The sequence below is a fragment of the Sebastes umbrosus genome, chromosome 10 (genome assembly GCF_015220745.1).
Source record: "Sebastes umbrosus isolate fSebUmb1 chromosome 10, fSebUmb1.pri, whole genome shotgun sequence".
In the NCBI taxonomy this organism is placed as follows: Eukaryota; Metazoa; Chordata; class Actinopteri; order Perciformes; family Sebastidae; genus Sebastes; species Sebastes umbrosus.
The window spans coordinates 18658872-18682731 of NC_051278.1; the positions used below are offsets into that span (position 1 = coordinate 18658872).

At 42.0% G+C, this 23860-nt stretch overlaps 1 protein-coding gene across 10 annotated transcripts in view; it reads left to right on the plus strand.

Annotated features, from left to right (window-relative positions):
• Positions 1-23860, plus strand: part of LOC119495851 (neurexin-1a-like) — a 288620-nt gene that overhangs the window by 188017 nt on the left and 76743 nt on the right. For all 10 annotated transcript variants that reach the window (XM_037782730.1, XM_037782732.1, XM_037782731.1 and 7 more), the window contains one exon: positions 7444-7625. In XM_037782730.1, coding sequence (XP_037638658.1) covers positions 7444-7625 — 182 coding nt within the window. The remainder of the gene's footprint in view (positions 1-7443; positions 7626-23860) is intronic.

The window sequence follows — 23860 nt, forward strand, 5'->3', positions numbered from 1 at the left end:
AAACCCATGGCGCAGGGTATGGAAAATGACTTTTGCCATGACAACGACTTCACAGCGCCTTGTGTGGTGTCGTTGGCAACTGGGTAGAATACATTACTTGTAGATGTGGGTTTTCATCACCAGTCAAAACAATGCGCTCCGACAACTCTGATGTACTGTATAATAGAGAGCAGAACAGAAGGGATCTACTGTACCACAAAAAAAGCTCTCACGAGAACACTCATGTCCTTGTGCAAAAGGTGCAGAGTTACCAGGAGCGAATGTATGACTCTTTAACCCTTTGAACTCTGCAATAGAAATGGGCCGCCAGTGCCTGCATTGAGATTTTTGCTTATTGTGATGTAATTTCTTGGAGTATCTTAAGATGCTTCATATCCCTAAAATCTGTTCAAGCTTAGCTAAAAGGTTTTGTAAGTCAATAAACCATAATAATTGAAAAAAAGTATTGAATATACATCATAAATACAGAAAAAAATACAAAAATATGACATTTTTTTCATAAAATGTTACTAAATAAACACAAAACATATTAATCCAAAATATTTCTAAATGTAGAAACATGAACAAAATATTTCTGAACACTCCATAAGTTATTTCAACTATGCACATTTTTTAGTTTTTGAGATAAGCTCATCAGATCAAGTGCAAAGGCATTTTGATAGTTTTGTTACATCCTGCACGTGATGACGTCATCAAGTGTGTACGGCGTGATGATGCGCAAGACATAAGTCTCATCTTTCTGCTGCAAAAAGAATAAATGCTCTAGCTGTTATGGTTTTTATTTAAGATCGATTTAAACAGGATCATTCAAACAAATTAGCTTGGGAGGATAGAACATATTTGGCTACTGCGCTGCTCTGGTGCTAAGAGCTTCGTTGCCAAAGGAAAGAAATGGCTCTGTGACATTAGGTGAAGAGCCAAACCGAACCGAAAGCCAACCACAGGGACAATCTGGCAACGGGAGAGGTGAATCCACCAGCCTGTTCCTAATTCATTGTACAGCCACATGTGAATTTACTTGGAATGAAAAAAAAAAAATCAAGCTATTTTTTCCTGCTTGAGGGAATTGCATCAAAGTCAAATTGGCCTACATATCTGAAAACATACTTTATAAGCTTATGAGTAGGATCCGTACATGCACACATGACTTGGTAAAGGCACGAAAGTAGCACAGAACATCTCTGCAGTGCACCACACTTCTTTGAACCTGGACTTGGAAGGTGAACGGGACAAGCAAAAAATCCCAGGTGATTCTTAATACCACAGCTCTTTTCCTCCTACTTTAGAGCAGTTAAGTTCCCAGCATGTCACCAGAACACCAAACTGGCACAGACAAGAAAAACCCTGACAGAAATGTCACCTCGCCAACACAAAGCCCCCCCGTGCACCGACAGGAAAGTACAGTCCTCACGGTCTTTCCTAGGAAACATTCACTGGTGTACAGAAGAGATGTTTTACATTTATAGCAGCAGCAACAGTGAACAAATCAGAAATAAACTGTATGAAACAAAAGGTTTCTAGTGTAGTGGGAACAGTTACTACTGTAGCTGAAAAAAGAAAAGATCAGTGCAGACATTTCAAATCAATCAACAGGGAGTTAAGTAAAATAGCTTTCACAGTAATGTGATGTGTGTTCATTTGATTAAACTGCACCTTAGGTATCACCAAAATCATACAAACAAGAATCTCAATTTGTGTAATATAATTGTGACATGTTTTGGTCCAAAGAGAAATGTTCATATAAACCCTTTTCCTTAAAGAATTAAAACAAAATAACCCTTCATATTTAACAATTATATCTATAATAAATGTTGACAGAACTGAACATAGTTGATGATTTAAACAGCTATTCAAAATGTCTGCGGGTGACTGTGTAAACAAAGCCATAGATCCTCTTTTATAACCTCCACAATCAGTCACAATTATGACGCACATTTAAAACATAAATGTGAAAGGTCCTTGACATCAAAGCTGATCCCTTTACCCTGCAATTCTTTTGCCTGTCGAAATAACTGCAAGACTGCCTAGGAGGAAAAATATAAATCATTGTAGTTCGGTTCCATTGACATTTGAATAATCAAATCATGTTTTTTTTCCATCTTCCATTATTGCTGGTTCATGTCACAAGATGTTTGTCAGACAAAATGTATTAAATATTATTCAAAGAAGCCCGAGGAGGAATGATACTGTGGCTCAAACAAAAATCCCTGCATTATATAGATAGACAGATATCACTGTATTGGCATCATTATTTTGGATCATGGGGTGTGATGGGCCATTTAATTATATACCGAGGCTGTGTGAACGGTGTCCCTGTTCCACTGTCTCTGTAATTCACAGCTTTGTAACCGCTGCCAAGTTCGAACATGCAGCTGAAAAGATGCAATTTTTGCTCATAACCCCACAATCTATTTACCACCTCATCTCCTCGGCTACTAGACCATTTAATTGTCTCAGAAAGGTAAAATATAGTGAGAAAGGTAGATCAGGGGGGAAGAAAAAAATTGATCAAGTTGACTCACAATTCTCCCTCATGGCACTAAATCTTCTGGAGCATTGATCGGAGATAGCTGCCTTACCAGATACCGATGGTGTTTTATTGGACAATTGTGTCCTCATAAATCGTGGTAATGATTTCTCTGGAAACTGAAATAGTAATCCAATAGACATCATTAAGCTTCTTTTAATTGTACTCCTCCCAGGGGGGGCCACACACCAAAGATAATCCCAAATGATTTTATACTTAATATAGTTTGGTCCATTTTAAATGATCTGGGAATGAAGAACTTGTAGAAATTTATGTAAATGTTCACCTACTTATTTCCATCACCGATGTTACAGATGTTGTCCTCATTAAGCTCATACCCATTGTGAAGATATACAGTGTAATTTAAAAGTAAACCTGGAAAACAGCATGCTTTTGTCTATATATAAGATATATAGACATAAACATATGTATATAAGATATACTGTATGGACAAGAGACGATTGGGAAAAGAGGTTATCTTACTTTGAAACTCTTATATATATTGACATACACCGATCAGCGATAACATTAGGACAGCATGGGCACCCTGACCGGTATGCGGCTACACAGCCCCGTACGCAACAAACTGTGATTCACTGTGTGTTCTGACACCTTTCTATCAGAACCAGTATTAACTTTTTCAGCAATTTGAGCTACAGTAGCTCTTCTATTGTTCCCCACGTGCATCAATGAGTCTTTGGTCTGACCCCGTCGCCGGTTCACCGGTTTTCCTTCCTTGGACCACTTTTGGTAGGTCCTGACCACTGCAGACCGGGAACATCCCACAATAGCTGCAGTTTTGGAGATGCTCTGACCAAGTCGTCTAGCCGTCACAATTTGGCCCTTGTCAAAGTCGCTCACATCCTTACGCTTGCCCATTTTTTCTGCTTCCAACACAAAGTTCAAAGTTCAAAATGTTCACTTGCTGTGTAATATGTCCCACCCACTGCCAGGTGCCATTGTAATAATAGATAATCCATGTTATTGACTTCACCTGTCAGTGGTCTTAATGTTATGGCTGATTTTTGTATACCGTAGACAGGAGACAATTGGGAAAATAGGTTATCTTATTTTGAAATGCTTATATATATATATACATATATATATATATAGACATAAACATGCAAAAATAGATATATAGACAAGAGACGATTGGGAAAAGAGGTTATCTTACTTTGAAATTCTTATTATATACATAGCCATAAACCTACATACATAAGATATATAGACAAGATAATTGGGAATGGAGGTTGTCTTACTTTGAAATTCATAGACATAAACATGCATATAAAATATATACTGTATAAACAAGAGACAATTGGGGAAAAAAAAGGTTATCTTACTTTGAAATTCCATTCAAGAGATGATTGGAAAGGATCAAAAAATAATCTGAAAAAAAGCCACATCTCGGGTAATCTATTTTTGAACACCAGTCATTACGGGAATCCTCTGCAGCAGAAAGGGAGAAACGCAAGTGCTAGGTGCTGACAGAAAGCAGATCTATAATGTCATCTCTCCTTTTCATATTTCCATCACAACTATGTAATTATGATTGGATTCCTCCCCAGTTTCTCGGCAGAGGTGGTAATATGAGGCTCGTTATGATGGCCACGTTGGAGGTCAGAGGAAAGACGGTCCGCTGGCCTGACCTCAGCTGAGCCGTATAGTCAAACCGGCTGCCTGGTTTGTGTATCCTAACCACCCAACAACTGCTACACTATAGGGCACAGAGCCAGTACACGTTCCTCTGCTAACACCTATCCGCCTCTTCATGTCACACCATTGTTTGCTATATACTGTATGCTCCTGCTTCACTCCAGCAGAAATGGACATTGAGAAGTCGGTGCCAAGAGGGCTCTATAACACACAGGCCACGCTTTGCTTTCCCTACAGTCTACTATCCCACACACCTCTTTGGCCAAACGCAGGAGAACTCCTGGGATGGTGCTACATTTTTAATGAAAGCAGAGTGTTTGATCTGCCAATGTTTATCTGCTTTGATGTTAACTGACACAGCCGAGAGGCAGCCAGCTCTCAATGTAGTCCAACATGAGGACAGATTAATTCATTATCCTTTAACAGGGGAGACTTGTGGTTGAGGAGTTCATCCTGGAGGTCGGATCATGCGTAATAGGCTCTAGTCAGACCTACCGATGCCTTCTGAAAACACCACTGCCTCTTGGTTTTTCTGCACTGTGACCTCTCTGGGGAAATGCATATGAATGTTAGGAGATACAATTGGGATGCGCGAAGCGAGGATATCTGAATTCACATTCTGTTTCGTAGGTATTGTGTTATTGTGCTACACGTCTAAGCACTTTGTGTCTCAATTGTACCTTGATGTCGTCCTTTCATTCCTTTTTTTTTTATTATACAGTGGGTGAATAGGGAATAAACTGAAACTCTTGTCGAATTAAAGAGACAACAAACAGCGAAGTATTTCCAGGACACTACTGTATCTAATGACTACAACAGATCCATATCGGGCCCCGGTGTCCCAGGAGAGCACACAAATAACAAATATGGAGCCAGTGCATAATTACTCCCACCACCGGAGTTACACAGGCACGTGTCTGCCGATTTCACGCCACTGCACAACTGTGTAGGTGTGCATTAGCCATGTTTCTCCATGTATCTTAATCCTCTACAGTCCCTCAAGGAGTCTTTCACTAGTCTTACATGCTTGTATGGATTTTAGACTGCATATCGGCAACCTTATTATCTTCACCCTCTGAATCTTCTTTTGGAGCCATTTATATAAGCTACATGTCACAGAGTAGTTAGTTTAGTTGACCTTTCATGCCTTGACATGAGGGGTCTTGCTGTTTATCCATTTAGCTTAAGGGTGCCGCTAGCAAGATCTGCATACCAGTCCACTGAAATGAGCAATCTTTATAGTTTTTTTAGGAGGTCACCAACAGTAAATAAGCTGTCAGTGGGATAAAGTGGGTGTCAAAACGTATGAATAGACAGAGGGGGAAATGGACGCTTAAGGGCCCAGTGAGTTCCCACACTGACATGGTTTAAAAGAGCTTAATTATAATAAGCTGGAGCATGGAGCAAGTGTTTTGGTGGCTTGGGGCGAAACTCGGAGACAGTGACAACAGTCCAGCGCGAGCTACATGAATTGGAGATTGCTCTGTGAAGGGGACCAGCATCAGATATGCATTAGTGGGAACAAGGAGGGTTTTTCAGCGGTAGCCGCCAGACTTCATGAAAAAGAAATGATGCCTGCCTCGCAAATATATTACACGTAATGTCTTTTCCTTTGTAGAAGTCATCAAGCTTCATAAGGCTTTATCCATTAGGCGAACAAGAATGCTTACAGTGTTATTTCATTGCGTTTTACAAAACGCGAGTTATGCTTTATGAAAACAATAAATCCCGCCATAGATCCGCATGTCCCGGCATCATTTGTTAATCACATTATTGTTAATTAATGACGCAATTCTTTTTAGCTAACGGTTGACACAGTGTGTATCGACTCAAATGAGGGAATGGAATTGGGAAAAGGAACTTGAGAGCGAGAGTGACGCGCTTTAATCACTGCACTGCGAAGAAAAAGCCAGAGGGGAGGAAAAACAGAAATATATATAAATAAATAAATGCAAAATATATCGATAGTTTTATATCCTTGTGAACTGGTTTACAAGAAAATATTGGAATTACAGTCAGAATGATTTATAATCTATTGTTCAGGCTAAGGCTGTTTAACTCCCTGGCCCTATGAATATTAACACGCTCGCTCGCGCTCTCTGTTTCTCCTTCTCACTCACACAAACATGTAAATGCAGAACACACTAGCAGAGCTCCGTGTCTAATTTTTCATGAAGATAGCAGTTTTTATGCTAATCTGACAGCTGCATTTATTTTCAGCCTTTCTCACAGGCATTTATTTCCCAATCACATACTTATTCATTCACAATTGCACACACACACACACTTTTCTTTTCTTCCAGGGGCATACTTTTCTGTGTCCTGGCAGATCTGAATTGAAACACTATCCTAATGAAGGTTTCTAATTGGGAAGAAATAGGCACTTATTTAATTGAGATAACTCTGACGGCTCTGAAATGGTGAAGAGCTCCGCGGTTGGCAAGCAACAAAACCAGACATTGTGGTTTTTATACATGAACATGCTCCCGCTTTTAATAGACCACTTCCTTCATTAATCGAGACAGACTTATTTCCAGCCGTCAATTTGACTAGGTCACACAGGCATAATGCAGAAAGGCTCTCTCTCACTGAGTAGCTACGTAATTAGAACCACTCTTCTCCATCTACCAGGTCATGTTCAAACCTTTCATACGGCGGTTAAAGACGACGAGCTAATGCGGTGAGACAGGAAGTAGCTTGTTTGGAGGTCACAAGGAGGGCATAATTGAACCAGTCAGTCAATAACTGCTGCTGGCTGCGTCTGCCTTTGAGGCTGCTAATGAAGCGCGTGAGAACGGGGAGGTGCCCGTTTGGCATGCTGGTTACCTGGGCACCGGGGACACGTCGACTGCAGAATTCGCTCGCGTTCAACTTGTTCCTTTTCCCGCTAGAGGTGAAGCAGGCAGCGGCAATAAAACTGAGTAATTGTGCAGCATTATGAGGAAAGTGGCACTGGTACCTGCCTCCCTCATTTCCGCTGAATTTTCCCCGTCTCATGAATTGACATGAGTGTACTTAAACCCTCAGATGGGGCTGAGAGCTGTTCGAGAGTGATATGTTGCTCAGTGCTTTGCAAAGTCATTACTCAGCACAATGAAACACTTCAGACTGACGGTGCTCTGTACACACACCGTCGATGCCGGCTTTGCTGTGTTAATAATATTTTGGTGTTGACAGTCGGTGGTTCACGCCTGCTTCATAAAGGGGGAATACACTATTAATGTTTTTTGTATTTGTTTCTCCTTTTGTTTTTTCTCTAGCGGGAACAACGTACATATTTGGGCGAGACGGTGGACTGATCACGTACACGTGGCCGCCAAATGACCGTCCCAGCACGAGGGCAGACCGGCTAGCCATTGGCTTCAGCACGCACCTGAAGGATGCTGTCCTGGTGAGGGTGGATAGCTCCTCTGGTCTCGGAGACTTCCTGAAGCTTCACATCGTAAGTCATGAATCTGTTTATATGCATGCTTTCAAGTGCAGTACACCAAATTACACACAGCACACACTGTAAATGCAGTACATTAAGGATAAAAGCCCCTAAAACATATTCTCTCAATCAGTTTCTTTCTATGAGCGATGGGATCCTATACTATTTTCTGCCAAAGTTAGAACAGTTTTGGTTATTTGGTCTATTTGTCTCGCTTTTCCCACTGATTTGAAGTGGCTGGGGCTCTTTTACTTCCATTCACCAATCAGGATTTTGCAACATTTCAATCAGAATCTGGTGAGTTTTTTGGTTACTGTCAATCAAATTTGATCAAACCACAAAGTTTTTCGGTGTTAAACTTTTCACAAATAATACTTAAAGATTTTTTTGTAACTTTTGTTGTCGCTCATTTAGTCGTGAATATTTAATATTACAGAGCATTACTTGAGATTTGAAGCCAAGTTTTCAGGCATTTAATGGTGAAGGTAGTTGTGTCGAACTCTTAAACCACAAAAGAAGGAGGAAGTCATGATTTAATGGCAAGTACGACACGCATGACCATCAGTACCTTTATGTTGTGTGTGTGGTAAGAAGGAGCCCGTGCTTCTTCGTGTTATGGCAACTGTGTGTGTGTGTGTCAGGAACTGAGGGAAATGGTGCAGTAATAAGGGGTGGTTCCATACAGTGCATCTCCGACCTGGACATAATTTTTCTGGCTTTCTCATGACCTTCCTCCTGCTAGCACCCACTTACTGACAACAACACTCATTAGTGCAGGAAGGGGGTTGCCGTAGGGACTGCACCCTCCTGTTGGCCAGTGGAAATACAGTTTCACCAGGCTTTTTAAATAAAAATTGTGTAACATTTCAGGGGATCTATTAGCAGAAATGGAATATAATATTAATAAGTATGTATCTTTAGTATCACCTGAAAATACAATGCTTGACACAAGGGAGAAATTTCAGTTGGTTGCAATCTGTAACCTCACCGCTAGATGCCACTAGATCCTACACACTGCACCTTTAAATAATATCTGTTAAAAATGGACAGGTTTTGTTTTTAACAGTTTCCTTTCAAGTATTTGTTGATGCATTATTCTGCTATGGTTCAAAGAAATATGATATATTTGAAGGAAGGATAAACATACTGTAGGAGCTGCTAAATATAACAGGCCATACCAATTGATGTCACAGAAAATAACATAAAATAAAATTCCTTCGCTCTAAATAATCCAGAACCAACTAAAAGTAGTCTCTATGTTAAAGTATCCAGTATTAAGAGTGAGGCTAGATGTTATCTGCACATTCACAGGCATATTTATTTAGAATTTACACTGGTCTTTGTGCTGCCTGATGGCTTTTTCCTGTCAATGTTTTCTTATTTTGTTGACTACCCAATACCCACTTCCTCACGTGCACACAGAGCAGCAACTAACCCACTATCGACTTGTGGAAGTAAGGTGATAAAAACAAATGCTCTGTGCAGAGAAAGTTCTGACAGGTGTTCAACCTGTCAAACCATGCTTAGCCTGTGTGTTTTTTTGTTCTCTTTTCAGTTTTACAGTTTTGACCAAGTTTGTTGCAGGTTTAAATGTCCTCGATTATATGGGTAATGTTGTTTGTTTAGCTTTATTACACGGCTGTGTTGAATACTCGATTCTGATTGGTCAATCACAGTGTTCTGCGGTATGTAATTTCTGTATAACAGACCGTTGCTATGTATAACAGACTGTTGCTATGGGTCCAGCTCAGATGTCGGACTCTGGCGGACAGTTTTTGTGTCAAAATGTTAATTTCTGCAGTAAGTAGCCGTGTAATAAGCGGGATGATGTACAGCTAGCGGGTCATTGTTGTGAAAGAATCCCTCTTCTTTATATTCTATACCGTATTCTTTCACAACAATGACCGGCTCGCTGTACATTATCCCTTACGTAATACACAGCAAGTGTCAGATTTAACTGTAGAAAATGTAAAATGCACTACATCTATCAATTGTTTATCCTATACATGAATACGCGTGTGCACGTAAGCGGCCGCGCGTGTGCACGTAAGCGACCACGCGCGTGCACATATCCAGGTCAGAACCCCCCCTCCCCTACTGAAAATAAGTTCCCACGCATGGCATCACTGATGCTGGCCAGGAGCATACATGACCATTGCACATACACAAACAGGAAAGCTACAGATCAGCACACACTCACAAACATGAAATTGGTCTTGAAGTTCGCCTCAACCCCAGCTGCCCACACACCGATATTCACACGTACAGTAAGCACACAGTGACATAAGAAGGTCTGTCCTGAGGACTCAGAGCAGCTGTGATGTTATTCTTATGTGACACCTCCGTACTCGCTCTGCTTTTTTTGCCACGTTTTTTTCTCACCAAGCCTCGGGGCCAAGTGATTCTTAGCCCCCCTAGTATTAATCCAGGAGTATTCGGACAATTTAAAAGAATACAACCTTTTTTCATGCGCTCCATTCATCACAAAATGCCACGCAGGGACTCAAGCAAGATGTTCAAAAAGAGCATAAATTGGAATTTGGATGTAAAGGGACAGATGTGCTCTGTCAGATGTGCAAATGCTTCGCTAAGATCCTCGTGTGTTCTGCAGCTTTCTGGGCTCCTGTCCACCTGCGAGCAACACCTGAACGGGGATGAAACAGGCCAGATTTTCCTTTATACGCTATTTTCATGCGAGTGATGAAAAATGTCCTCTCCCAACGATTTGCATAGACAGGGCGCCTTTTTAAATTAAATGGCACAACAGGGCTTTGCGAGGTAGCTCATCCCAATGCGGCGCTGAATTAATACATACAAATTTGCTCACTTGCTTGTACATCACGCACACTTGCTAACTTATTGCTGAACAATTCCCTCCTTTTTTGCATTTAATTTGAATATCATGTAGTTAATTAATTCAGGCCCTTGTGATGAGAGGTAAAGGTGAATTCTTAGACATACTGTGGTTTGCAGATGGTGCACTCCGTACTTACTAGAAAGATATTTCCACCATACATTACTATATATATCCATGTTTACAGTTGAACTCATACGCAAAGAGAAGACACAGGGCATATCTTAGTGGAAGCATCTCTTAAGAAGACCGTCTCAGGCTGTATGCAAGCTTTTAGGTTCTCTGTGGACCAGTGATGAATGTTAGAGGTTAGAGACATGAGCTGCGCAGACAGGAGAGGTGAGAGAGGGGAGTCAAATGGTATACGAGGGTCGGGAGATCATGCAGCTTACAGCAGATGCATGTGTAGCCTCGTTGATGAAATGTGCAGCATTCCATTGACATTTTACAGGAGGAAAATGTTGATAAGGCATGTTCTTACAGCAGGGGGCAATGTGTTGTGAGGATCTCGCATAAGCAGTCACTCTGAATGCTTCTTCTCCTTTATTTATTTCCGCACATTAAACTGGGGGCTTTGTGAAATGTTGCATTTCATTATAAAATGTGGGAAGGGTGAGAGAAAACACAGAGGAGAAGCTTGAACGTGGGGACATGAAGGTCACGCTCTTGATTTGTGTTCATCTATAGTTATTTAAAAAAGAGCAACAAGTCTGTTAAATGCAAAAAGGATGGAAGTGTATTACAATATTTGTATTCTGTGGTTGCAACAGTGTTTAGCCAAATGTTATCAATGGAACACCACATTAAAATATCCGATCAAATGTTTCTAAAAAGTTAAAATGATGACTGATTAAAGTGTCGTTGTGTTCAAAGTGCATTCTAAAAGACTTGTACAGTATTTAAACAAAACATGTAATTGCTTGTGACATTTAATTGTCATAAGGGATAGTTTGTAAGCTTTTTGTGCCAAATGGAAGAATAGCAGAAAATTAAATCACAATAATATTATGAAATAGGACTACTTATGATACAAACCCTCTAGATATGTGTTTCACGCTTCTGTCGTCTCCTCATTAATTACACTGGAAAGGACGTGTTTTACAGCACTCCATTAAACACAATGAGCTGTGCAAAATTGCCACTTTGATGCGTTTTTTATGCAAGAATAGGAGCACCCAGCCAGTCACCTGCAAAAAACCTTATCTGGTAGAATTGCACCCTTAGTGACTCACACTGTAATGTGGAATAGTATTACATTTAATGACTTTGTGGCCCATATTTCTATAACATTGTGTTGAGTTAGTTTCACTCACCTTGGGCAAAATAAGCATAAACATTTGATAAGTGTGACAGACTGTTGATTTACATTCTTGAATATGTATAAACCAATTTTGGAGGTGTTAGTTTATTCAGAGATGCACGCTTCTCCAACGATATATTACAAGGCTGGTTCCCAATGGTATTCCCCTCATTCCTTCCAGTTACCTCAGCTCTGAGAAGAAATGTCTTAGGAGGAGTGTATCTTCAGCTGTATGAGATGGGATTAGACCAGATTTCAGTATTTACCCCCCTCCTTCTCCATCCTCTACATCCCTCACCCCCCTAATCTCCTGCTCCCATTTCATGATGACAGGAAACCCAGCGGGGCTTGAAGGACGCCATCTCAGCTCGCACTCTCAAGAGGGAATTTTCCAGAGTAATATGTGGAGACTATGATTTAAATGCACCTCAAAGGAATTGCGACCCTCCCACCGCCTCTCCTTTTCTATCGCAGATAAAGACAATGAATGTGAAGTCAGTGAACCATCAAATGTACGACAATCACTTTCCTCAGGCTCACTACTGTAGCCCACATGGAGGGAAGACTGGATTCATAATAATGCCTCTGCCGTTTCTCCAATTATGATGTTTCTCCACAATCCCCTTTTTCTGAAGGTGACGCATATTCATGAGGCTACTTGGACGAGTATCCCATAAGACTTGTCTGTGCATGATAGTATGCCCTGGCAAAGTATCTAAGTCATCTCTATATAATTAATTGCACTGTAGCTGAAAGTCAAATCCAGGGAAATAGTCACAATGACATTATGCAAAGCAGGGAATTATGGATGTAATGATCCTTGGTGTTTGCAGCACGGTAATCCATACAGAAGAAGAATTGGAACAAAGTTTATACGATGTGGGTGTGCGGCACCTTCTCTGTTAAACATGCTAATGCGTTTTACTGTGCAATATCTGTATAATTTCACCGCAGAATATTAAAGTAGAGGTGGAGATTTTACTTCGATGCTGTTAAGGTAGTTGATCCCCCACAAAGGAAGTATCGTTCACTTTTCCGCACAAAAAAGGGCGGGCGGGCGTCTGTTATTGGAAATCCATCTGTACATTTTGAGGAAGCCATTTACTCGAAATGGAGGCTTTGCAGTTGTTGTTTTCTTCCTTTTTTGCGTTGTCAATGAGCAGCGGTGACAGCGCCTATCAGAGACTCTCCTCCGTCTCAGGCAGGGCCCCAAGGGGCCACAGGGAGCTTGTTTTGTGCCGGTACTCCATCTCTGTGTGTGGGGGTTGGGGACTCTTCCAAGCACTTTCTTCTCTCCCATCTTCTAATTGCATGCATCCCTTTTAAAAAACACAAGCAATGAAGGCACTCTGGCTAAGACAGCGACACTGTGAAGTTAATGTATTCCATAGAGCAGAGGGGATGGTGGAGAAATAATGACTTCTCTGGTGGAGCATTGCTCCCCTCGGTCCTCCTTTAGCTGACTACTAGAAAGGGGGTTTTCTTCTGATGGAAGACACCTTTAATTGCAGTTTCAACTCCTGCTCTCTACCCTATTAATCATGCAAAATGGCCCGAGAAGAGAGACTACCAGGCAAACTGTCTGAGCGTCTCCATTTCCGAGTAAGAAGATGTCAACTTTTATGTGTTTTTTGCAGTTCACCTTATTGTTGGGGTTATGATTGTGCACAATCGCGTGTGTCATTAAGTGAACACTGTACAGTGTGATTTCATGCTACAGGTGAGATTGTTACCTGGGAGAGGTGCTGCATGTCTCAGGAGAGAACCTGTGTCACGCTATCCCCCATACTCCTATTATAACACCTGTCCAGGGACGGGATCTTATTCTCATCCACTCTGCCTGTTAAGGTTTCAGACCCAGTAATTACTTCTCATGCTCGCCCTGCACGCAAATATAGAACAGACTTGCATGCAATACCCCCAGGACTCACTGCTATACAGCTTTCCTGTTTATGGTCAAGGTACATCAATCAGTTGTTAGCACACCTCCAAAGCAACTGACAGATGCAACATTATTGTTGAAATACAGGATGTTCACATCTATGATTAATGGAAAAGAAATGCACTCTAAAAAACGTACTGATGTTAACCTCCTTGTGGGCGCAGATTAAGTGTTTGATTCCATCTTCAGCTGAACATTTTTAAATATTTTTTTTATTTGTTGGGTGGTATTGTGTTTGAACAGTTGTCAGCTCACAGTTTGGAAACCCAGCTTTTTTTCTCCACATTACTTTATCAGCTGTTGCCATGGTAACAATCACAGTATAGGACTGGGATGTTTAGTGCCGTGGTGATGCTATGCATTTTGAGCAGATTCAAAACTAAAGATAATCTGATAGCATGTGATTTCCATGCAATATCATGTTAATGTCACGTCTCTATTGTGTTTGCTCAATTTCAATCTTGTTTATAAAACCAGTTGTTGGAGACTAGTGGGAGAAAATAATAGCCAAGCAGAGATCATTGTTGCTACTTACAGTATAGCACAATGATAAAAACTGGAGAATTCAAACAAACAAAAATGTTACAGATTTTGAAAATCACGGTTGTACAAACACACACACACACTGCTCCTGTGCAACTTTACATACAAAAAAAGCTAAGCTGAAGTACTTTGGTATTAAAGAAACAGTGTCCAAACACAGATTCGTTCCCCGTGACATTATTCATCATTGAACTGTCACGCTCTAACGAACAGAGGGTAGGAGTAAACACATCCATCTCACCAGTGATTTGACTTTCCATGGTTTGTGCTGACACGAGTCACTCTTACTTGTGGAGTTTGCCCGGCTCACCGGGACGATAACATAAGACAGCCGGGAGCCGCCAACCTTCCCCACTTTTGTCAAAAGGTATAAAAGCAACAGAGCATGTAATTTGAGAATCATCAGTAGAATACAACGGATGGCGAGGCGCTCAAGAGTGTTATTTTTTCGTATTTTTCTTCCATTTGAACACTTTTGTTTTTCTAGTTTTACTCAGTCTTTCAATTGGGAACAATTGTAATGACTTTTTTTCCCTATACTCCTTTTTGTGGGATCAATTAATCAAAGAAGGAACACTAGTAATCATAGCTGCATGCATATTAACAAACCTCCGCTCTCCAGCCAGCTCCGCCACATTTTGAATTCACAACCAGATGCCGTTTCCTTCTTTACCCGCTTACCCCTCGTTCCACTGAGTGTCACTGAAACCAGAACTGCCATTTGGTATAGTCTGTATGTTTGGCAGTTTGGAGTGCAGTATGTGGCGACGCTAGGCTAATGGCGCTGTAATGCTGAGTTAATAGCTGACCGTGATGAGGAGATAGCAGTGAAAAGGCATGGATGGGGGAGCTTCATTGACCTCATTTAGTCCCTCAGTGTTGATTCAGTCACACAAACATGAACAGGGAGGAGACAGGATAATAGTCCAAACTCCTTTTAACGTATCCCCGTGCTCTTAACATACAGCATGTGTGATGGCGATGAGTAGTAGTGATATGGCACTGGTAAATATAGCATTGATTTTATGTCCGCCATGACTGATTGTGGCAAAAAGCATGTACGCGAGAGCGAACGGTCTCCTATCTCTTTTAGTCATAGACGGGGCAGCCACTCGGCTCGGATGATGCACCTGACCTCAAAGAATCAAATCTCATCATCTCCATATTGAGAAGGGACAGCGCTAGAATCACCATTACTCATCTTTCAATTCCAATCATTTCTCAATTTGTTCAAGCTCTTTGCCACTACAAAGCCAAGTGGTCCATGAAGAGGAATGAGTGTGTGTGTGTTTGAGGGAGAGAGAGAGAGAGAGAGAGAGAGAGAGAGGAAGATGTGTGTGTATGTGTATTTGAGAGGGCAGGACAATAATGTGTCTTCAGTTTTATTAGTGTAACAAATCACAGTGAGTACAGCTTGTCATTCTCAAAGCTGTGCATCAATACATTATGGGCTGGCCTCATACAAAGCAATATTGCCATGGCTAACATGGGGTAAATTTGATTTCATCGTCAATGTTGCACTGTCGGGCATGTTCGCTTTTCTTCTGGGTTACAAGGTTAAGAGCATTGACGTTCTATTTGTTGTCACAGTTCAAAGGATGAGTTTAGTTTGCGTTAGCTCAGCCTTCCTCCATCGATTCTAGTTGTTGTTTCCTGTAAATGAATCAGCCTATTTTTACTTTTTCCACCATTTACATTTTAAGCGTTCTTTAATTATATGTGGTCTTAATTTAATTTCATAAATAAAAAGTCAAATCTCAGCGTATCTATGCGTACCGGTATGTGGGTATGTATGCGTACGAGAGACTGCGTTTGGGACTGCGTCGCAGCACGGAGTCACCATAGTTGTTGACTTTTGACACAGCTGCCCCAGCCCTCAGGGTGGGATAAAAATAGTCTCACTCATTCTCGCTCCATTGCAGTGAGCCGGAGTACAGAATCTCCCAGCTAACTCATATGGAGAACATTTTCTCTAGGATCACTCTGTACAATATTATTTTCTCACTTTTTCTCTCAATTTCTCAATTTCTTTTTTCTATGTCAAGTTTCAACAAATACATGCAATATTAAGGATAAACATGCTTAAAGTAATTAAAGTTGAACTCAAATGGACTTTTGCTGAAGAATCAGTATATATGTCCTTGTGTTTGTGTACTTTTTTGGAACAATTTTAAATAGAAATTTAATTTATAATTCTTTTAGTGATAGCGCCCCTACATTAGTGTTCTCCAGTAGGCGTACATTTTTGGATTAGACTGACAATTTAGATATTGGTAATTGGATTAGTTACTGAGATTACAGAACTGCTGGTTGCTGTGAATTTTGGCAGTCTAGTCATTTGCCATCGCCAGATCTGGACCGATAAATGAAAGACAGCTAATGATACTGTAGCTAGAGTCAGCAGGTGTTAAAATAACATGAACGAAAAGTAGCGTCTAGTGGATATCAAGCAAGGTTAACTAGTAGGGATGTCACGATGAGGACATTTTCCAACCGGTTAATAAACTTGTGACAACACCGGTGTTAACAGACATTTTATTTTTATTGAAAAAAGCAAAACAACGGTTGGGGCCGATGGGCAAGTGATGTAATCGGTATATGCCCGATTACCTTGTAACACCGGTAACTCCGACTTTTCGGCAAACCTACTAACTAGCTTCCACTTTCCACTTTCCATTTGACATACAAAGAAAACAACACAAGATATCATTTAACAGCGGCCATGGGAAATGCACCCAGAGGCTTGAAGCTTAGAAGCAGTTTCCATAGATATTTCCAAAAATGTTTTTATGCTCCTCTGAAAAATGGAGAAATATGTGCAAAAGCTGCAGCATCATTAAAATTTCCTCAGCCAAAAAGTGAGGATAATTCAAATTTCAACTTGACTTTAACACCAAAGGGAAGTGTATTTCCTGTAAAAGAAAACAACAGAAACATTTTGAACAAGCGTATGCATACATGTTTGCACTTCCACATGTACCACACATACACTGTGTGCCAAGCGGTGCCTGCTGGTGTTTACCAGGATCGAGCAAAGTCAATTTGGGCCAGGCCAAGTTTGAAATTACTCATACAATTACTTACACATATCCCCGGCAAAGAAAAATCTTCCAGGGTGCTTCTCAGCTAATTATTTCATAATTGTTGTTGGTGCCCTGTTGTTGATGGCTTCCACAGCGCTTTGTGTGGGGCTGCATGAAATATTAAACAGACGGCTCGCCTTGTTCTGGTCAACTTAATTACCTTTTTCACTGCTGCACCGCTCTCATCTCCAGCCCCTTGTGCTTTCCATCGAAGCCTGTTTAAAATATAATACACACACAAGCATGCTGTTTTTAATTATGTGCTCCTGTGGAAACACTTTGCTGCGTGCCGCAGTAGACGAATTGGTGTACACTGTTTGTGGTCTAGCTCACTTAACTTTAGTCCCTGATTTATTTTATTCTTTTCCTTTGTTTTATTTTGTTTTATTGAAGACCTTCTCTTGCCCTATGGTGTCTGCCAGGAACAAGACAACAGTTGCTCTATTGTTACGGTTTGCTTTCACCCAGAAAAACCACACGGACTCATAAAACATTAAGAGTAAATGAGCAGCAGGAAGCTAAAGATTGAGAGGCGAGACATATCGTGTGGACGTATGGAAGTCGGCTCGACTGAAACCAATCTTTGACTTGAGGTGGGGAACTATATCCGCTTTTAAAACGTCTCTTGGCTTCTGGGAGAGCAACCACATTGTCAGCAGAAACACTCGCCCTCCTCTTGTCCCCTGTTTATGAATAATGGATTTAGTGACCCTCTCTATATCCTCTATAGCTACCAGTCAATATTAGTCCAACTGAGGAACACAGAGGTTTTAACTCCAAAGTTTACACTGAGCAGCGCTTGGCATTCAAGTTAAATATTGCAAGACTCATGTATGTTTTCTTCATGTTTATTGCTCTAAGGGCAGACTGTCTGGCCAGTGTCTTGTCTCTCTACAGCTACAAGAGACTTACATAGCAGCCAAGCACTCAAACAGAGCCCCCTAGTCATAGATAGCTTATTCCGCAGCCTCATCAAAGGAATAGGCTGTGTGTGTGTGCACATGTGCATGAAAAATATTTCTCTGCCTCTCTGCTATAATAAGAGCTGCGCGATGAAGGCCAGCAGTGCTTGCAGTGCAAGAGCAAACAGCCCATGACGTGTCAGCAGCCTACATGTGCAGAGCACCTCGTACAGGGAGATCAAACAGACAGGCACATGTTGTTCCTTTGTCCTCTTCTATCCCTCAGGTAAGCACATGAGGTGAGAGGAGCACCCCTGGATCAGTGGCCTCATTCTGCTCAGTTTATCAACCACACAGCGCGCCTTATCTCAGCAGAGAAGAGACATGTAGCGGGGAGATGGTTTTGTTTATGTTGCAGTAAATGTTGCACCATAGAAGAGGCGTTAAACTTTACGGCTCATTCTGCGGGTCTTCTAAGTAGTTGGTATGAGTGATGGTTTGGTTTGCTTTTCCCAGAAGGGCGAAGCAAACACCTTGACAACAGTAATTAAAAGTGCATGCGAGGGCCTAATTCATTTTCTTCTCTTCGCCTCCTCCCTTCGCTTGGCCTAATAAATCAGTTATGCTTGAAGTATCTGCCTCTCCTTTAACTCTTTAATTCACCAGTGCATTTTGTCAAATAGCCCCGTGTCTGACAAGGAGCCGCTATAAAAGACTTTGAAAATTGTTGTGGGAATTCGGTGTCTCTGCTGGATCCAGACTGAGCTTAACACTCCGAGTCAAAGTTTTAATCTTCCTTCACCACTGAAGCATTATAATGTCTGATCAGGTATGAAGCCTAAACATCTTCAGTGTATACTGTATAGCTGAGGGTTACTATAGGTGATGCGCGTGTTGCATATTCTAAACTTCATTTCGGATGGCTTAAACTCTGGGGAAACATAAGACTTTAATTACTTTTAAGATAAGAACTTGTCATCAAGTGCTGTGTCATTGTCTAAAGTCTCAAAAAAGACACCTTTGTATTGTAATCAATACCCTGCCTCCTTTCATCCATGCAGTCATTTCTGAGGCAATTACAGGCCAGAAAGCCGCTGTTATTTATATGAAAATGTAACTGCTGTTGAGCGCCAGTGTTGCCCACCACCCTTTAGTCAATAGCAACACAAATCGATGTCCGGCCAGCCACCCAGCCAGTCAGTCAGCCAGTCTGTGTGTGTTTGTTTTTTAATCCATAAACATCCACTCCATAAACTCCCAAACCTGGGTCGCCGTGGCCATTATTATGGTATTTCCAAGCTGGAAGTAATTGTATAATCATTACCACTTCATGAAATCTTAATAGGCGCTGTATATTAGAGACAAAGTAATGGCATGAGCCGGGAACTTGTGACTCCATCGGTAGTAAAATAGATGGCGGAAAAAAGTTTTTGTGTCTGTCGAGAACTAACTTGCAGCGCTCCATTATCTCCATGGATGTTTGTTTAGTTTTATGATTTCGGCATCGGCCTGTTAACACAAGTCCCCACAAGACATAACATGACTACAGCTTACGATGTATTTGATTTAAAAAAGGAAAAGTACAATAACAAGACTCGGTCAAAACCAAGTATATGGCTGGACCGTGTGTGGTCAGTCTGTGAATTTTTGGCTAAATTGTTATACAAATAGTCAGTGGTCATGTCTGTCCAAAAGGTTCAGCGAGGACACTAGGGGACGCGCTGCTCTACTCAACTGGCCGTTCAAGCGGTGATGTATCTTATCGTAGAATGCACGTGATTGGTCCCTGGTTTTCTGCTTGCCGTTTCAAACGGGAAACAATATGGTGGCCTACTTGTAAACTATTATTACTGTTATTCCGTCTAAACAATCCACTGAAATCTACTTCTGAAAACATTTTAGGCAAGAAATACTGCTGCATTTTGTTTCATTTTAGACCTAGATCACCTAGTTTGACAGCTTGGTCCAAGTTTTGTGAGTCGGACAGCGACGGGCTCATTTGCATAAAGGACTGTTCCGCCCTTTTCATTTTGAAAGAGCAACGACCAATGAGGAAACTCCAAAATTCGGCCGACCAATCGTGTAACTTCATCTCTCAGTCACTCAGTCTCAAACAGGAAACAACATGGCAGCCTTCTCGTGACACTTTCTGTTATTCCTTCCAAACAATCAACTAAAATCTACTTCTGAAAACATTTTAAGCGAGAATTAGCCTATCCCACTGCTGAATCTCGTTTCATCTTAGAACTAGATCGCCTAGTTTGACAGCGTGGTACCAGTGTCATGAGCCGGACATGTCGAGCTGGATAGGCTCATTTGCATAAAGGCCGGTCGCCCGCCTTTTAATTTTGAAAGAGAAACGGCCAATGAGGAAGCTCCAATTCTCGGCCGACCAATCGTGTAACTTCATCACTGAGTCACTCGGTGACAGACTTTTGCGTTTGTAGGGCTGGCCCTCTGTGGTCCAGCCAAGAAATTTGGATGTTGTAGTTAACAGTCTTATCTAGTCACTTATTTCAACTTGTAAGACATGCAACCATCAAACTATTATTTTATGTTATGCTATGCAACTACATGAATGTTAACGTGTAATTGCGTGTGTCAAAGGGGGTGGGTTGACATTTTATCAAAGGTGGAACGTGACAGAAAGGTTTGATAACTCTTAGCCCCTCCGGGGACTTCCTAACACACCCTGGGAAGAGGAAAAGGCAGCGGTGGGAGGAGAGAAGCAGCAGTGAACTACTCACCCACAAGGCCTTATCAGCCTGTCGTATTATTTCAACACAAAGAACCACAGAGGGCTTATCTCACGGCCATCTCTCCGATAAGGTCTGCTGCCACAAACAAAAAATAAAAGACAAAGAGGAGGGCGCGAGACAGCAAAATGACAAAGCGGAGCAAGGCTCCCTCAGTACGTTGGCCTTTTATTACCTTTCCCTGCAAGATGACTGATAATAACCCAAAGACAATGGAGGAGGGAAAGACAGAAGATAAGTTGGGGGGAAAGAGAAAGGATGACGCTGAAAAGATAAAGAGTAAGGACTGTGTAAGGACCCAAACATTTCATTAAAGGAAAAGCCTGATGTTGGCACAGGGGGATGAGGAGGATAAGACGAAATGAGAGAGGTGGTAGGATTAAGTCTGGAAAAAGGACACGAGCATACACATGAGTTCCTATCCTTCTCCTTATATACCATTTCTGTGTTTTCTGTGAATTGGGGGAAACTACTGACAGGTTGTCAGGTACAGCCTGGTGCTCAGAACCTCTGTGACCATTTGTTGCTGCCTCTCAGACACTCAGATAAACACCATTATGCATGTATGAGTGTGTGTGTGTGTGTGCGCGCGCTCCACACAGTTGGAAATTGTGCAGTATGTGTGACTATGTTCTGTTTGATCCCTTTTTTTTAGGAGATATCCAGGCATGCATGAAAGATCTAAGCCTGTGCAGACACCCTGTCATGTTGCTGGTCCAGTGACATGACTTTTTCATTGCTCTTTATTCCAATGGGCTATGTTACAGTCAAGCGAGAGAGTGACGAGAAGATTAAAAAAAAGAAGTGTTCAGGAACACACTGTTATACCTGCTTCCTCTTCCCTCCCTCAGCTCCTCAGCTCTGTGCTCCACTAGGCGGAGTTGCAGGCCAGCGTGGACACCAAGGTCCAGACAGTCAGTTCTAATGCACAGCATCTATCATCATGGCAGTAGTGCTTGCCACCTGAGCACGATCCCCCCCCCCACCCCCGTTATAAACCACAACTCCGGAAGAACGCTGAGTCAGGAGCGGGCTGAGATCGGATCAGTACACCAGCATATGGCAAGAGTTGCGTTGGCCAAATTTTTATGGCACATTGTCGGCCCATTGTGATTCACAGCGTAGTGTCGTTGACAAAAACAATATTGACTTTACTACACTTAACCATTCATTAATGGCCACTTGCTTAGATAGACAATGACTACAATTACAGGACAGACCTTACGAATCCTGGCAGCTCTATAAGGCTTTGCAGGAAGCCATTTCAGTCCCCATGAAATCTTGATTTATCTGCAGTGGTTCTGTTGAGGATGGCGGGCAGCCACTCTTATGCTGCCCGCCAGCGCTGAGCACCATGAATTTTCAGTAGACTCCTGGAAAATCAGAGTTATAGATGGCTGTGAAGGACAGATCCCATGGCGGGGGTTGCGCAAGCATGTGTGGTGTGAACACACTTGTGTGCGTCAGTGAGTGCGAATTGTTCAATAAACTCATCACAGGCCTCATAAAGAAAGCTGACATTTACAGCAAAGCGCAAAGGTCAAGGAGTTGGGCCTGATGAGATCATGATGGAGGAAAGGCTGTTTTAGCCCAGCCACCTGAAGAAATGAATAGAAGAGTGGCAGAGAAAAAAAATGTCAAGTTAGAAATAAGAAAATAAGCAGCAGCGTGTGAGAAGGAAGAAATTACATTTCATTTTTACTGATGTGAGGAGTTAATATTGACATTGTATGGATGAAATGCTTCACATACAGTACAGATAGAATACAGATCTTTAGTGATCACTTACACTGATGATTTATGATGCATCCAAACAGTAGCTGGTAGGGCCAATGCAGACAGTCTGATAATGTGAATCTAATTAAAACTCCCAGAGTGGGACCAGAGCGTATGTCTCAGCCGACCCACTCACACCGGGCACAGCCATGTCCTCATTAGCACCAACAATGTCACCGGGCCCGGCCGACACGCAGCCTTTTAAATGCGGTAGAGAGCAAAAAGTGCCCTTGCTCTGGTGCTTTGAAGCTATCCTGATTTCCAAAAACCAAGGCCTGATTGCAAACGTGAGCCGCGTCTAGAGACAAAGTTAATGAAGACAGTAACGTGCAGGGGAGGGAGCTGCCGGGCTTCAGGCTTTGAAAGCACACCAGTTCTGTGTTTGGGGACCGAAAGTGTTGCCAGATTGGCAGCTGAACCTCATGAGCCCCTCGTACCTTTGATGAAACACTGAAACGGGTGAGGAAGAGCTGACAGGCACACTCCCTTTGGCCAAGTCCTGTCTTTTTTTTTCTGCATCTTTGTTGTCCAACATTGTCAGATCTGTGAATTTGTGCGTTTGCGTGTGAGAAAGATAGTAAAAGAGGGAGAGAGAGGGATAGAGAGACACCGTGTGTCTGTGCACCTGCTCCTGTGTGTGTGTGTGCGTGTGTTCTGGGTGAGCAGTCATGTGATGAACTGCCTCGCCACGGGCCGAGGCTTGTGCACGCCCCAGCCAGTGAGATCCTGTTGTTGTGTTGGTTAACAATGCTCTCCCCCAGCACCACAACTCACAGAGCAGCAGTAAGATGTTGGCAGACCCTAATGGAAACGTCATCTTCCGGATAAAAGATGGCCCGGCTTTGATGAGAGGGGGAGTTATGGGAGGTGTGTAATAAAAGAACCATTTCCAATCGGTTCCGAAGCCAATTTAAGAGCGCTGAATGAAGACAGACGCTGTCATAGACAAACCGAAAAGCCGACAGTCACTCACAGCACTTCTCCTGTTTGTCAGGCAGAGGGACCTTTCAATGCAGCGCTCCGTACTGCTGCCTTGAATGGGACGGGCGATAATTCAACCCCAAAGCTTGACTTGGGAATCAAAAGTCTAG